Source organism: Salvelinus alpinus, chromosome 5, assembly GCF_045679555.1.
Source record: "Salvelinus alpinus chromosome 5, SLU_Salpinus.1, whole genome shotgun sequence".
Taxonomy (NCBI): domain Eukaryota; kingdom Metazoa; phylum Chordata; class Actinopteri; order Salmoniformes; family Salmonidae; genus Salvelinus; species Salvelinus alpinus.
In genome coordinates, this window is record NC_092090.1 from 8,673,421 (window position 1) to 8,688,875 (window position 15,455).

The 15,455-nt window shown below is 46.1% G+C and overlaps 1 protein-coding gene across 1 annotated transcript in view; it reads right to left on the reverse strand.

Moving 5' to 3' along the window:
* The window catches only part of LOC139575499 (CD82 antigen-like), a 72,806-nt gene that overhangs the window by 11,765 nt on the left and 45,586 nt on the right, over nucleotides 1-15,455 (reverse strand). Inside the window, exons 4-5 of the mRNA XM_071400497.1 lie at nucleotides 4,978-5,102; nucleotides 1,847-1,921 (exon numbers count right to left, since the gene is read on the reverse strand). Coding sequence (XP_071256598.1) covers nucleotides 1,847-1,921; nucleotides 4,978-5,102 — 200 coding nt within the window. The remainder of the gene's footprint in view (nucleotides 1-1,846; nucleotides 1,922-4,977; nucleotides 5,103-15,455) is intronic.

Sequence of the window (15,455 nt, forward strand, 5' to 3'; positions counted from 1 at the left end):
ATAAGGAATGGCCCGCTGTTCATTTATTTTGATCAGGGCCCGTAGGGATAAGGAATGGCCCGCTGTTCATTTACTTTGATCAGGGCCCGTAGGGATAAGGAATGGCCCGTTGTTTATTTACTTTGATCAGGGCCCGTAGGGATAAGGAATGGCCCGCTGTTCATTTACTTTGATCAGGGCCCGTAGGGATAAGGAATGGCCCGTTGTTTATTTACTTTGATCAGGGCCCGTAGGGATAAGGAATGGCCCGCTGTTCATTTACTTTGATCAGGGCCCGTAGGGATAAGGAATGGCCCGCAGTTCATTTATTTTGATCAGGGCCCGTAGGGATAAGGAATGGCCCACTGTTCATTTATTTTGATCAGGGCCCGTAGGGATAAGGAATGGCCCGCTGTTCATTTATTTTGATCGGGGCCCGTAGGGATAAGGAATGGCCCGCTGCTCATTTATTTTGATCAGGGCCCGTAAGGATAAAGGTTATGGTGCCATATGGGAAACAGCCTCTTTGGGCTTGTGAGGGTTTTTATATGATCAGAAACTCATCTTAGCTAAATGAAACCAACAGGGGGAAATTCTTTACACCGTTATTGACAACACACACATAGAAAGTCCCAGAGAAGCTGGGAACACTTTTCATTCCATGGAAATCACTGTCTTTTCATGGAAGATGTGCTCCAACACAGTCAGGTACAACGTATACAGTACACCAGTCAGGTACAACGTACACAGTACACCAGTCAGGTACAACGTACACAGTACACCAGTCAGGTACAACGTACACAGTACACCAGTCAGGTACAACGTACACAGTACACCAGTCAGGTACAACGTACACAGTACACCAGTCAGGTACAACGTACAGTACACCAGTCAGGTACAACGTACAGTACACCAGTCAGGTACAACGTACAGTACACCAGTCAGGTACAACGTACAGTACACCAGTCAGGTACAACGTACAGTACACCAGTCAGGTAGAATGTACAGTACACGTCATGTAGAATGTAGAGTACCAATCAAATGTTGGGACACACCTACACGTTCGGTCCCGTGTGGCTCAGTTGGTAGAGCATGGCGCTTGCAACGCCAGGGTTGTGGGTTCATTCCCCACGGGGGGACCAGGATGAATATGTATGAACTTTCCAATTTGTAAGTCGCTCTGGATAAGAGCGTCTGCTAAATGACGTAAATGTAAATGTAAGGAGTGTGCAAAGCTGTCATCAAGGCAAAGGGTGGCTACTTTGAAGAATGTCAAATACAAATATATGTGTTATTTCATAGTGTTGATGTCTTCCCTATTATTCTACATGTATATGTTGTTCTGGTCCAGTAGAATGTTGTTCTGGTCCTATAGAATGGATAAATACAGCTTTTGGTAGCGTGTTCTGACTGAAAGTTAAAAAAGGTGTAATCAGTCCTTAAACAAGGTGTAGTCTCAAGGGTGTAGTGAGTCATTTGCTACAGAACAGGTTGTGTTCAACATTCCGGAATGTTCTGGTACACATATACACCGTGTAGAACAGACGTTGGCAGCTAGTCTAGTGGTTAAGAGCAGCGGCAGTTAACAGCTTTGGGCCAGTAACCAAAAGGTCGCTGGTTCGAATCCCCGAGCTGACTAGGTGAAACAATCTGTCGATGTGCCCTTGAGCAAGGCACTTGACCATAATTGCTACTGTAAGTCATGCTGGATAAGAGCGTCTGCTAAATGACAAAATAAAATACTTTTCTGACATGTAGAGTAAGAATGGTAAAGTTATACACAGTATTTCTATCAGCCACAATCAGTAAGTTTCTCTTTACACCTGTTGTTGGTCGGATTCAGGAAACAGGAAGTGACATCACTCACCAGGTCCTTCTGGAAGTAGATGAGTACACCGGCTGCCACCTGACCAATCAGAATCAGCAGCAGGCAGGTGAAGTACTGGGGAGGAAGAGAGGATCGGTGGGATATATGAGACGACATCACCGTGGCAACAGTCCGTCATAACAATACATAAACACATCCGCCCAAATCCCCAACCCACATACCAGACATCCTCACCTGCAGCATCATTCAGACATCAACACCACCTTGCCTTCAAATAGAAATGCATTGAACTACGTATGTAAATAATTGACTAGGATGTGAACTTCCAAACCAAAACTACAGTAGTAACCCTGGAGAGGGTCTGCATCATCTCCTTTCTGCTGCTACAATATCCACTGGAACAGCCACGGGGCTTTCTGCTACAATATCCACTGGAACAGCCACGGGGCTTTCTGCTACAATATCCACTGGAACAGACACGGGGCTTTCTGTTGTTACAATATCCACTGGAACAGACACGGGGCTTTCTGTTGCTACAATATCCACTGGAACAGACACGGGGCTTTCTGTTGCTACAATATCCACTGGAACAGCCACGGGGCTTTCTGTTGCAATATCCACTGGAACAGACACGGGGCTTTCTGTTGCTACAATATCCACTGGAACAGACACGGGGCTTTCTGTTGCTACAATATCCACTGGAACAGACACGGGGCTTTCTGTTGCTACAATATCCACTGGAACAGACACGGGGCTTTCTGTTGCTACAATATCCACTGGAACAGACACGGGGCTTTCTGTTGCTACAATATCCACTGGAACAGCCACGGGGCTTTCTGTTGCTACAATATCCACTGGAACAGCCACGGGGCTTTCTGTTGCTACAATATCCACTGGAACAGCCACGGGGCTTTCTGTTGCAATATCCACTGGAACAGCCACGGGGCTTTCTGCTGCTACAATATCCACTGGAACAGCCACGGGGCTTTCTGTTGCAATATCCACTGGAACAGCCACGGGGCTTTCTGTTACAATATCCACTGGAACAGCCACGGGGCTTTCTGTTACAATATCCACTGGAACAGCCACGGGGCTTTCTGTTGCAATATCCACTGGAACAGCCACGGTCTTTCTGTTACAATATCCACTGGAACAGCCACAGGGCTTTCTGTTGCAATATCCACTGGAACAGCCACGGGGCTTTCTGTTGCTACAATACCCACTGGAACAGCCACGGGGCTTTCTGTTGTTACAATATCCACTGGAACAGCCACGGGGCTTTCTGATGCTACAATATCCACTGGAACAGCCACGGGGCTTTCTGTTGCTACAATATCCACTGGAACAGCCACGGGGCTTTCTGTTGCTACAATATCCACTGGAACAGCCACGGGGCTTTCTGTTGCAATATCCACTGGAACAGCCACGGGGCTTTCTGTTGCTACAATATCCACTGGAACAGCCACGGGGCTTTCTGTTGCAATATCCACTGGAACAGCCACGGTGCTTTCTGTTGCAATATCCACAGGAACAGCCACGGGGCTTTCTGTTACAATATCCACTGGAACAGCCACGGGGCTTTCTGTTACAATATCCACTGGAACAGCCATGGGGCTTTCTGCTGCTACAATATCCACTGGAACAGCCACAGGGCTTTCTGTTGCTACAATATCCACAGGAACAGCCACAGGGCTTTCTGTTGCTACAATATCCACAGGAACAGCCACGGGGCTTTCTGTTGCTACAATATCCACTGGAACAGCCACGGGGCTTTCTGTTGCTACAATATCCACTGGAACAGCTATGGGGCTTTCTGTTGCTACAATACCCACTGGAACAGCCATGGGGCTTTCTTTGCTACAATATCCACTGGAACAGCCATGGGGCTTTCTGTTGCTACAATATCCACTGGAACAGCCATGGGGCTTTCTGTTGCTACAATATCCACTGGAACAGCCACAGGGCTTTGTGAGCGACTCCTCCCTGTACAGTAGCAGTAGTTTGTAATGCATTCACACTAGCATACACTGAGTGGACAAAACATTAGGACCACCTTCCTTATATTGAGTTGCACCCCCTTTTAGTCCTCGGAACAGCCTCAACTTGTCGGGGCATGGACTCTACAAGGTGTTGAAGACGTTCCACAGGGATGCTGGCCCATGTTGACTCCAATGCTTCCCACAGTTGTGTCAAGTTGGCTGGATGTCCTTTGGGATGTGGATCATTCTTGATACACACGGGAAACTGTTGAGCGTGAAAAACCCAGCATCGTTGCAGTCCTTGATAAACTAAATCAGTGCACCTGACACCTATTACCACACCCCGTGCAAAGGCACTTCAATCTTTTGTCTTGCCCTTTCACCCTGAGAATGGCCCACATACACAATCCATGTCTCAATTGTCTCAAGGTTTAAGAATCCTTCTCCTCCCCTTCATCTACACTGATTGAAGTGGATTAAAGAGGTGACATCAATAAGGGATCATATCTTTCACCTGGATTCACATGGTCAGTATTTGTCATGGACAGAGCAGGTGTTCCTAATATTTTGTCCACTGTGTAAGTTTTGGAGATGCCAGCAATTATTTTTATTTTTTATTTTTTTTTGATCCCCTTTTCTCCCCAATTTTTGTGGTATCCAATCGCTAGTAATTACTATCTTGTCTCATCGCTACAACTCCCGTACGGGCTCGGGAGAGACGAAGGTCGAAAGCCATGCATCCTCCGAAACACAACCCAACCAAGCCGCACTGCTTCTTAACACAGCGCGCATCCAACCCGGAAGCCAGCCGCACCAATGTGTCGGAGGAAACACCGTGCACCTGGCCCCCTTGGTTAGCGTGCACTGCGCCCGGCCCGCCACAGGAGTCGCTGGAGCGCGATGAGTCAAGGATATCCCTACCGGCCAAACCCTCCCTAACCCGGACGACGCTAGGCCAATTGTGCGTCGCCCCACGGACCTCCCGGTCGCGGCCGGCTGCGACAGAGCCTGGGCGCGAACCCAGAGACTCTGGTGGCGCAGCTAGCACTGCGATGCAGTGCCCTAGACCACTGCGCCACCCGGGAGATGCCAGTAATTTTTTAAAGATGGTTTTGACTTTAGCTTCATGCACCACTGATTGTAAGTCGTGTGTGTGTGTGTGTGTGTGTGTGTGTGTGTGTGTGTGCTCACCAGGCCCAGCAGACAGCGGATCTCGTAGATAGCCCCCAGACAACCCAGGAAGCCCATCAACATGGAGAGACCACCTACACCTATCAGGATGTAGGAAGCTATCTTCAGCACTGTGGAGGACTCTTCTGTAGAGAGAAACAAGCAACACTCGCAGGTTAGCACATTAGCGTCGCTATGGCAAAAACCATATATAGGCTAGCATTTTAGCATACCTACAGTACACTATGGGAGACTCCTCTGTAGAGGTGGGAACAAGCAGACTCGTTAGCATATCTGCCGTAAACACATATAGGTTAGCAGTGTAGCAATCGACTACTGTGCAGGCTTGTATTTAAGCAGTCTGATGTAGGCTATACACAGGCTAGCATTTTAGCACACCTACAAAGTGACAGGCATTTTAGCACACCTACAAAGTGACAGGCATTTTAGCACACCTACTATGTATACAAAGTGACAGGCATTTTAGCCCATTCATCCCTTAGCAGCCACCATGTTCTGCTTCCTGTCTGACAGGTAGACAGACAGTAGAATATAACAGACATCTTCCTCTAAGGCAACTCATTCCCACAAAACCAAAAAGGAGACCTAGTCTCACACCAACATATCTGTTCATGGAAACAGTTCTGGGAATCCTGGCTTCTAAAAAACATTTTTCTTTAAAGATTCTACTGGAGCCAGAGAGAGATTATGTCTGCATTTCAAAATGGCACCCTTTTCCCTATTTAGTGCACTACTTTTGACCAAAAAGTTCACTTAAAAACTGTTAAAGTATTGTGCACTATATAGGGAACAGGGTGCAATTTGGGACATAGATTATGTCTGGCAAGAGGAGGACTGATATATGTTACTCTGAGGACACTGTTCTCAGTGTGTGTGTGTGTGTGTGTGTGTGTGTGTGGCAATGCCAAACATTCTGAGGCTTTCAAAGGAACGAGAGAAGCATGTTTCTGTGGATCACTCCGGAGGTCTGGAACCAAAAGTGTGTCATCACGGAGGCCCAAACTCTCTGCAAAGTCCAGAAACCACCACTGAGACAGAGAGAGAAAGGACAGTTCAACCTCATCTAAAGTCTTTAGTTTACGGAGACGTCCTCCTTGGAGACAGAGACTAGCTCCTGAGATCCCCAGAGGTTTTCAGTAGAAATGGCAGAAACATCTGGCACACCAGGCAATTCAAAGTGTTTTTTTTGTCAGCGCAGTGTCAGCGAAATACTTACTTGCAAGAAATGCTTATGCAAGATGTGAAACACGGCCAAATGTATATAGGTCATAGAGACAAAGTGGACTAAATACACAGAAAAAACAGTATCCTAGTTAATACTGTGATGAAATAGCTGTGGTTGGTTAGCGCTATACTAGCGTGTGACCAATGTGGAATACAGGAAGTTCAATAATGCCATGCTGGCTGATTTCTTCTTCTTCTGATTCTAAGCGGGATGACTGTGGCCATATTACTGAAGGAATATGTAAACCGCTGGTTGGGAACCCTCATTCCCAACAAAAGCAGTTTAACCAGACACGTATCTGGTTAAGAGAGACAGACCCTGCAGCACATCACAGACAGAGAGGAACGGCTAGAGAACAGATACCAGAACCCGGGGCGGTGGAAGGAGAGGCCTGGGGCCACTGGGATAGAACCCAGGGGAGTGGTGGGTGGAGGGAGAGGCCTGGGGCCCCTGGGATAGAACCCAGGGGAGTGGTGGGTGGAGGGAGAGGCCTGGGGCCCCTGGGATAGAACCCAGGGGAGTGGTGGGTGGAGGGAGAGGCCTGGGGCCCCTGGGATAGAACCCAGGGGAGTGGTGGGTGGAGGGAGAGGCCTGGGGCCCCTGGGATAGAACCCAGGGGAGTGGTGGGTGGAGGGAGAGGCCCGGGGCCCCTGGGATAGAACCCAGGGGAGTGGTGGGTGGAGGGAGAGGCCTGGGGCCCCTGGGATAGAACCCAGGGGAGTGGTGGGTGGAGGGAGAGGCCTGGGGCCCCTGGGATAGAACCCAGGGGAGTGGTGGGTGGAGGGAGAGGCCTGGGGCCCCTGGGATAGAACCCAGGGGAGTGGTGGGTGGAGGGAGAGGACTGGGGCCCCTGGGATAGAACCCAGGGGAGTGGAGGGTGGAGGGAGAGGCCCGGGGCCCCTGGGATAGAACCCAGGGGAGTGGTGGGTGGAGGGAGAGGCCTGGGACCCCTGGGATAGAACCCAGGGGAGTGGTGGGTGGAGGGAGAGGACTGGGGCCCCTGGGATAGAACCCAGGGGAGTGGTGGGTGGAGGGAGAGGACTGGGGCCCCTGGGATAGAACCCAGGGGAGTGGAGGGTGGAGGGAGAGGCCTGGGGCCCCTGGGATAGAACCCAGGGGAGTGGTGGGTGGAGGGAGGGAGAGGCCTGGGGCCCCTGGGATAGAACCCAGGGGAGTGGAGGGAGAGATGGGTACGACGCCTGCTGCTGGATCCCCAAAAACAAAGAAATCATAGGTTTACGTGGTGGGAGGAGAGAACGGTGGTGGGAGGAGGGAGTGGAACTACTTAGTCAAATGTAGTGCACTATACGTCGGGAATAGGGTGCCACTTGGGACAACCAGCTCTGGAATGATCGTTAGGCTGGTTGGGCTTTGTTTCAACTCCTCCTCACATAATTCCTGATTCAAACCACTACAGGCCACTATAAAGACCTTCATATAGACCCTTACTACAGATCAAACCACTACAGCCACTATAAAGACCTTCATATAGACCCTTACTACAGATCAAACCACTACAAAGACCTTCATATAGACCCTTACTACAGATCAAACCACTACAGGCCACTATAAAGACCTTGGTATAAACCCTTACTACAGATCAAACCACTACAGGCCACTATAAAGACCTTCATATAGACCCTTACTACAGATCAAACCACTACAGACCACTATAAAGACCTTCATATAGACCCTTACTACAGATCAAACCACTACAGGCCACTATAAAGACCTTGGTATAGACCCTTACTACAGATCAAACCACTACAGGCCACTATAAAGACCTTGGTATAGACCCTTACTACAGATCAAACCACTACAGCCACTATAAAGACCTTGGTATAGACCCTTACTACAGATCACACTAGTGTTGTCACGATAACATTTTGCTAACGATATACGACCAGGCCAAGTCTCACCAATTAGTATCGCGATATCACGGAGGGAAAAAATTAAATTAAATTAAATATCTGTGGCCTGGCATCCTGTTCGCCCCGTCCCCCGGACACGTGTTCCTGTTATCTAAACATTCTCTAAAAACCTGTCACTGAACTTCCCCCTTCTAGTCAATACAACACATTGAATTAAACTTCCCCCTTCTAGTCAATACAACACATTGAATTAAACTTCCCCCTTCTAGTCAATACAACTTATTGAATTAAACTTCCCCCTTCTAGTCAATACAACACATTGAATTAAACTTCCCCCTTCTAGTCAATACAACACATTGAATTAAACTTCCCCCTTCTAGTCAATACAACACATTGAATTAAACTTCCCCCTTCTAGTCAATACAACACATTGAATTAAACTTTCCCCTTCTAGTCAATACAACACATTGAATTTAACTTCTCCCTTCTAGTCAATACAACACATTGAATTTAACTTCCCCCTTCTAGTCAATACAACACATTGAATTTAACTTCCCCCTTCTAGTCAATACAACACATTGAATTTAACTTCCCCCTTCTAGTCAATACAACACATTGAATTAAACTTCCCCCTTCTAGTCAATACAACACATTGAATTTAACTTCCCCCTTCTAGTCAATACAACACATTGAATTTAACTTCCCCCTTCTAGTCAATACAACACATTGAATTTAACTTCCCCCTTCTAGTCAATACAACACATTGAATTTAACTTCCCCCTTCTAGCCAATACAACACATTGAATTTAACTCCCCCCTTCTAGCCAATACAACACATTGAATTTAACTTCCCCCTTCTAGCCAATACAACACATTGAATTTAACTTCCCTTCTAGCCAATACAACACATTGCATTTAACTTCGAACACGCTGCACCTGTCAGACTCGGCTTAATGAAAAATTCCCTTTAAATTTCAATCGCACTATAACACAGATCTTCCGCAATAAGGGTTGAATCCAAACCTTACTTTGTGCAGCGGTGAGAACATCCATGTGAGCAAGATGAGCATTGATTCCAAGATGGCGTAGCAGTCGGACGTGTGTTTGTCTTGTCCCGCGTAAATAGTCCTCGTTTTGTTTTTTTCCGTATGCATTTCGTATATATTTTAATTTCATTTAGGAACTGAATATACATTCCTGAATATACTGAATATACATTCCGCCTCACCCAATGTGGTACGGATCTGCTATTTCTTTTATACTTTAGAACCGTAACCCCAATCAGAAGCTAGCCAGATAACTAGCTACTAGCTAGTAGTCAGTTAGCCACTGCTGCGGTCTTCACCCTTAACTCGGACACCAGCCAGCTTCAGCTCGGGCCAATACCTGCCAGTCTGCAAGCGCGATATCAACCCAGAGCATATAGGACTGCTTTTTCACTACCACATCACCGGATTTTTTTTTCTTCTACTTCATCACCGGATTTCAGCCGCAGGCTCTGGACATTTGCACCTTGATTTCGCAGCTAGCTAGCTGCAAACCGTGTGTCTATTGGCTTACGTCGATCCCGGAGCAAACGTAATTTATTCCGGAGCTAGCTGAGGAGTTCCATCAGCCATTCCTGGGCTACAGTCACCTATCCGGACCCGTTTTTTTGTTTTTTTGTTTGTTGTTGCTGCAGATACGGAGCCCCACCGGGCCTTCACGACTGACTGCCGACGTTATCTGCCCGAGGGAGTTATCCAACTGGCACCCCCGTCCCGACGTTACCTGAACGCTCATCTGGGGCCCGCTAATCGTTAGCTGTCTTATCGGCTGCTATCTGAATAAGTATATCGGACAATTATTATTATTATTATTATTATTTTTTTTTTTTTTCTTGGGCCACTATATCTATTTTGCCAATTTGGATTGATCCCCTCTACCACACGGAACCCCACTAACCTACCGACGGAAACGCACGAGGTATCTACAATTAGACCTCCATCCTATGCTATCTTGCTACCGATAGCCTCTACCCGGCCTACTGTCTGGATCGCCGTGACCCCAACCAACCTCTACTCACTGGACCCTTATTGATCACTCGATTAAGCATGCCTCTCCTTAATGTAAATATGCCTTGTCCATTGTTGTTCTGGTTAGTGTTTATTGGCTTATTTCACTGTAGAGACTCTAGCCCTGCTCACTATACCATATCCAACCTCTCAGTTCCACCACCCACATATGCGATGACATCACCTGGTTTCAATGATGTTTCTAGAGACAATATCTCTCTCATCATCACTCAATACCTAGGTTTACCTCCACTGTATTCACATCCTACCATACCTTTGTCTGTACATTATTCCTTTAAGCTATTTTATCGCCCCCAGAAACTTCCTTTTACTCTCTGCTCTAGTAGCTCTAGACGACCAATTCTCATAGCTTTTAGCCGTACCCTTATCCTACTCCTCCTCTGTTCCTCTGGTGATGTAGAGGTGAATCCAGGCCCTGCAGTACCTAGCTCCACTCCTATTCCCCAGGCGCTCTCTTTTGATGACTTCTGTAACCGTAATAGCCTTGGCTTCATGCATGTTAACATTAGAAGCCTCCTCCCTAAGTTTGTTTTGTTCACTGCTTTAGCACACTCTGCCAACCCGGATGTTTTAGCCGTGTCTGAATCCTGGCTTAGAAAGACCACCAAAAATTCAGACATTTTCATCCCCAACTACAAGATTTTCAGACAAGATAGAACGGCCAAAGGGGGCGGTGTTGCAATCTACTGCAAAGATTGCCTGCAGAGTTCTGTTTTACTATCCAGGTCTGTTCCCAAACAATTTGAACTTCTACTTTTAAAAATCCACCTCTCTAAAAACAAGTCTCTCACCGTTGCCGCCTGCTATAGACCACCCTCTGCCCCCAGCTGTGCTCTGGACACTATATGTGAACTGATTGCCCCCCATCTATCTTCAGAGCTCGTGCTGCTAGGCGACCTAAATTTGAACATGCTCAACACCCCAGCCACCCTACAATCTAAGCTTGATGCCCTCAATCTCACACAAATTATCAATGAACCTACCAGGTACCACCCCAATTCCGTAAACACGGGTACCCTCATAGATATCATCCTAACAAACTTGCCCTCCAAATACACCTCTGCTGTTTTCAACCAAGATCTCAGCGATCACTGCCTCATTGCCTGCATCCGTAATGGGTCAGCGGTCAAACGACCTCCACTCATCACTGTCAAACGCTCCCTGAAACACTTCAGCGAGCAGGCCTTTCTAATCGACCTGGCCGGGGTATCCTGGAAGGATATTGATCTCATCCCGTCAGTAGAGGATGCCTGGACATTTTTTAAAAATGCCTTCCTCACCATCTTGAATAAGCATGCCCCATTCAAGAAATGTAGAACCAGGAACAGATATAGCCCTTGGTTCTCTCCTGACCTGACTGCCCTTAACCAACAGAAAAACATCCTATGGCGTTCTGCATTAGCATCGAACAGCCCCCGTGATATGCAACTTTTCAGGGAAGCCAGAAACCAATATACACAGGCAGTTAGAACAGCCAAGGCTAGCTTTTTCAAGCAGAAATTTGCTTCCTGCAACACAAATTCAAAAAAGTTCTGGGACACCGTAAAGTCCATGGAGAATAAGAACACCTCCTCCCAGCTTCCAACCGCTCTGAAGATAGGAAACACTGTTACCACCGACAAATCCACTATAATTGAGAATTTCAATAAGCATTTTTCTACGGCTGGCCATGCTTTCCACCTGGCTACCCCTACCCCGGACAACAGCACTGCCCTCCCCTCTGCTACTCGCCCAAGCCTTCCCCATTTCTCTTTCTCCCAAATACAGTCAGCTGATGTTCTAAAAGAGCTGCAAAATCTGGACCCTTACAAATCAGCCGGGCTAGATAATCTGGACCCTTTCTTTCTAAAACTATCTGCTGAAATTGTGGCCACCCCTATTACTAGCCTCTTCAACCTCTCTTTCGTGTCGTCTGAGATTCCCAAAGATTGGAAAGCAGCTGCGGTTATCCCCCTCTTCAAAGGGGGGGACACTCTTGACCCTAACAGCTACAGACCTATATCTATCCTACCCTGCCTTTCTAAGGTCTTCGAAAGCCAAGTCAACAAACAGATTACCGACCATTTCGAATCCCACCATACCTTCTCCGCTATGCAATCTGGTTTCAGAGCTGGTCATGGGTGCACCTCAGCCACGCTCAAGGTCATAAACGATATCTTAACCGCCATCGATAGGAAACAATACTGTGCAGCCGTATTCATTGACCTGGCCAAGGCTTTTGACTCTGTCAATCACCACATCCTCATCGGCAGACTCGACAGCCTTGGTTTCTCTAATGATTGCCTCGCCTGGTTCACCAACTACTTCTCTGATCGAGTTCAGTGTGTCAAATCGGAGGGTCTGTTGTCCGGGCCTCTGGCAGTCTCTATGGGGGTGCCACAGGGTTCAATTCTTGGACCGACTCTCTTCTCTGTATACATCAATGATGTCGCTCTTGTTGCTGGTGATTCTCTGATCCACCTCTACGCAGACGACACTATTCTGTATACTTCTGGCCCTTCTTTTGACACTGTGTTAACAACCCTCCAGGCGAGCTTCAATGCCATACAACTCTCCTTCCGTGGCCTCCAATTGCTCTTAAATACAAGTAAAACTAAATGCATGCTCTTCAACCGATCGCTGCCTGCACCTGCCCGCCTGTCCAACATCACTACTCTGGACGGCTCTGACTTAGAATATGTGGACAACTACAAATACCTAGGTGTCTGGTTAGACTGTAAACTCTCCTTCCAGACTCACATCAAACATCTCCAATCCAAAGTCAAATCTAGAATTGGCTTCCTATTCCGCAACAAAGCATCCTTTACTCATGCTGCCAAACATACCCTTGTAAAACTGACCATCCTACCAATCCTCGACTTCGGTGATGTCATTTACAAAATAGCCTCCAAAACCCTACTCAATAAATTGGATGCAGTCTATCACAGTGCCATCCGTTTTGTCACCAAAGCCCCATATACTACCCACCACTGCGACCTGTACACTCTCGTTGGCTGGCCCTCGCTTCATACTCGTCGCCAAACCCACTGGTTCCAGGTCATCTACAAGACCCTGCTAGGTAAAGTCCCCCCTTATCTCAGCTCGCTGGTCACCATAGCAGCACCTACCTGTAGCACGCGCTCCAGCAGGTATATCTCTCTAGTCACCCCCAAAACCAATTCTTCCTTTGGACGCCTCTCCTTCCAGTTCTCTGCTGCCAATGACTGGAACGAACTACAAAAATCTCTGAAACTGGAAACACTTATCTCCCTCACTAGCTTTAAGCACCAGCTGTCAGAGCAGCTCATAGATTACTGCACCTGTACATAGCCCATCTATAATTTAGCCCAAACAACTACCTCTTTACCTACTGTATTTATTTATTTATTTTGCTCCTTTGCACCCCATTATTTCTGTCTCTACTTTGCGCTTTCTTCCATTGCAAACCAACCATTCCAGTGTTTTTAGTTTTTATTTTACTTGCTGTGTTGTATTCACTTCGCCTCCATGGCCTTTTTATATTTTTATTTATTTATACATATATTTGTTTGCCTTCACCTCCCTTATCTCACCTCACTTGCTCACATTGTATATAGACTTATTTTTTCACTGTATTATTGACTATATGTTTGTTTTACTCCATGTGTAACTATGTGTTGTTGTATGTGTCGAACTGCTTTGCTTTATCTTGGCCAGGTCGCAATTGTAAATGAGAACGTGTTCTCAATTTGCCTACCTGGTTAAATAAAGGTTAAATAAAATAAATAAATAAAAACTTCCCTTCTAGCCAATAAAACATTGAATTTAACTTCCCCCTTCTAGCCAATACAACACATTGAATTTAACTTCCCCCTTCTAGCCAATACAACACATTGAATTTAACTTCCCCCTGTTCAGTGTATAATAGAATACTGCATAAAATTGGTGATTGGCTCATATTTGCAAACGCCTAGCTGTGATTGGTCTGGAGGAATGGGAGGAATGAATATAGATGCATAATGGGCTGTATGTCACTGTGTCGGTCAGGGGACAGCACTGCATGAAACCTTCTTTACTGTTTAGTTAACACACACAAGTTAGATATTACTGCACGGTCGGAACTAGAAGCACAAGCATTTCGCTACACTCGCATTAACATCTGCTAACCATGTGTATGTGACAAATAAAATGATTTGACACACACACACAACAGACACTGCTCCCAACTTTTAAAACGTTAGGCACCAAACAGAATGTAAGGAGCAGCAGAAAGAGAGTTGTTTTATAGTTTAGTCTCCCGTTAGGCCTATATGAATCCTATATAGTTTAGTCTCCCATTAGGCCTATATGAATCCTATATAGTTTAGTCTCCCATTAGGCCTATATGAATCCTATATAGTTTAGTCTCCCATTAGGCCTATATGAATCCTATATAGTTTAGTCTCCCATTAGGCCTATATGAATCCTATATAGTTTAGTCTCCCATTAGGCCTATATGAATCCTATATAGTTTAGTCTCCCATTAGGCCTATATGAATCCTATATAGTTTAGTCTTCCATTAGGCCTATATGAATCCTATATAGTTTAGTCTTCCATTAGGCCTATATGAATCCTACCATTGAATCACATCTCATGAGTAGCAGACCCTTTTCCTTTCTTCCTGGACCAATCAGATGTGACTAAACCTAGTGTGAAGTTACCAGGTTGTTAGCTAGCTAGGTAACATGACTGAACATGACGTTGTTCGTTATCAAACCAATAATTAGCGACCCAGGATTAGTTTAAAACCGCCTGCGACATGGTTTTGTGAAATTGTATCAAATGCCTGCGAATCCCAGTAGAAAGAAAAGTTGCCTCTGGTAATATGGGTCATATTATATAACCGTTTAGACTAGAGACAAGACCTCTGGTAATACGGGTCATATTATATAACTGTTTAGACTAGAGACAAGACCTATTATGGGTCATACAGAAAAGAGTAGAGGGCCTAGAGAGCTGCCCTGCGCTACACCACACGTTACATGTTTGACATGAGAGAAGCTTCCATTAAAGAAAACCCTTTGAGTTCTATGAGATAGATAGCTCTGAATCCATGATATGGCAGAGGTTGAAAAGCCATAACCTGTTGTTGAAAAAACATGTGTTATGGAGAATAATATCAAAGGCGGCACTGAGATCTAACATTACAGCTCCCACAATCTTATTATCAATTTCTTTCAATCAATCATTAGTCATTTGCAGTACATGTTGAGTGCCCTTCTCTATAACATTGATGAAAGTCTGATGTTAATTTGTTTACAGAGAAATAGCATTGTATTTGATCAAACACATTTTTTTCCAACAGTTTG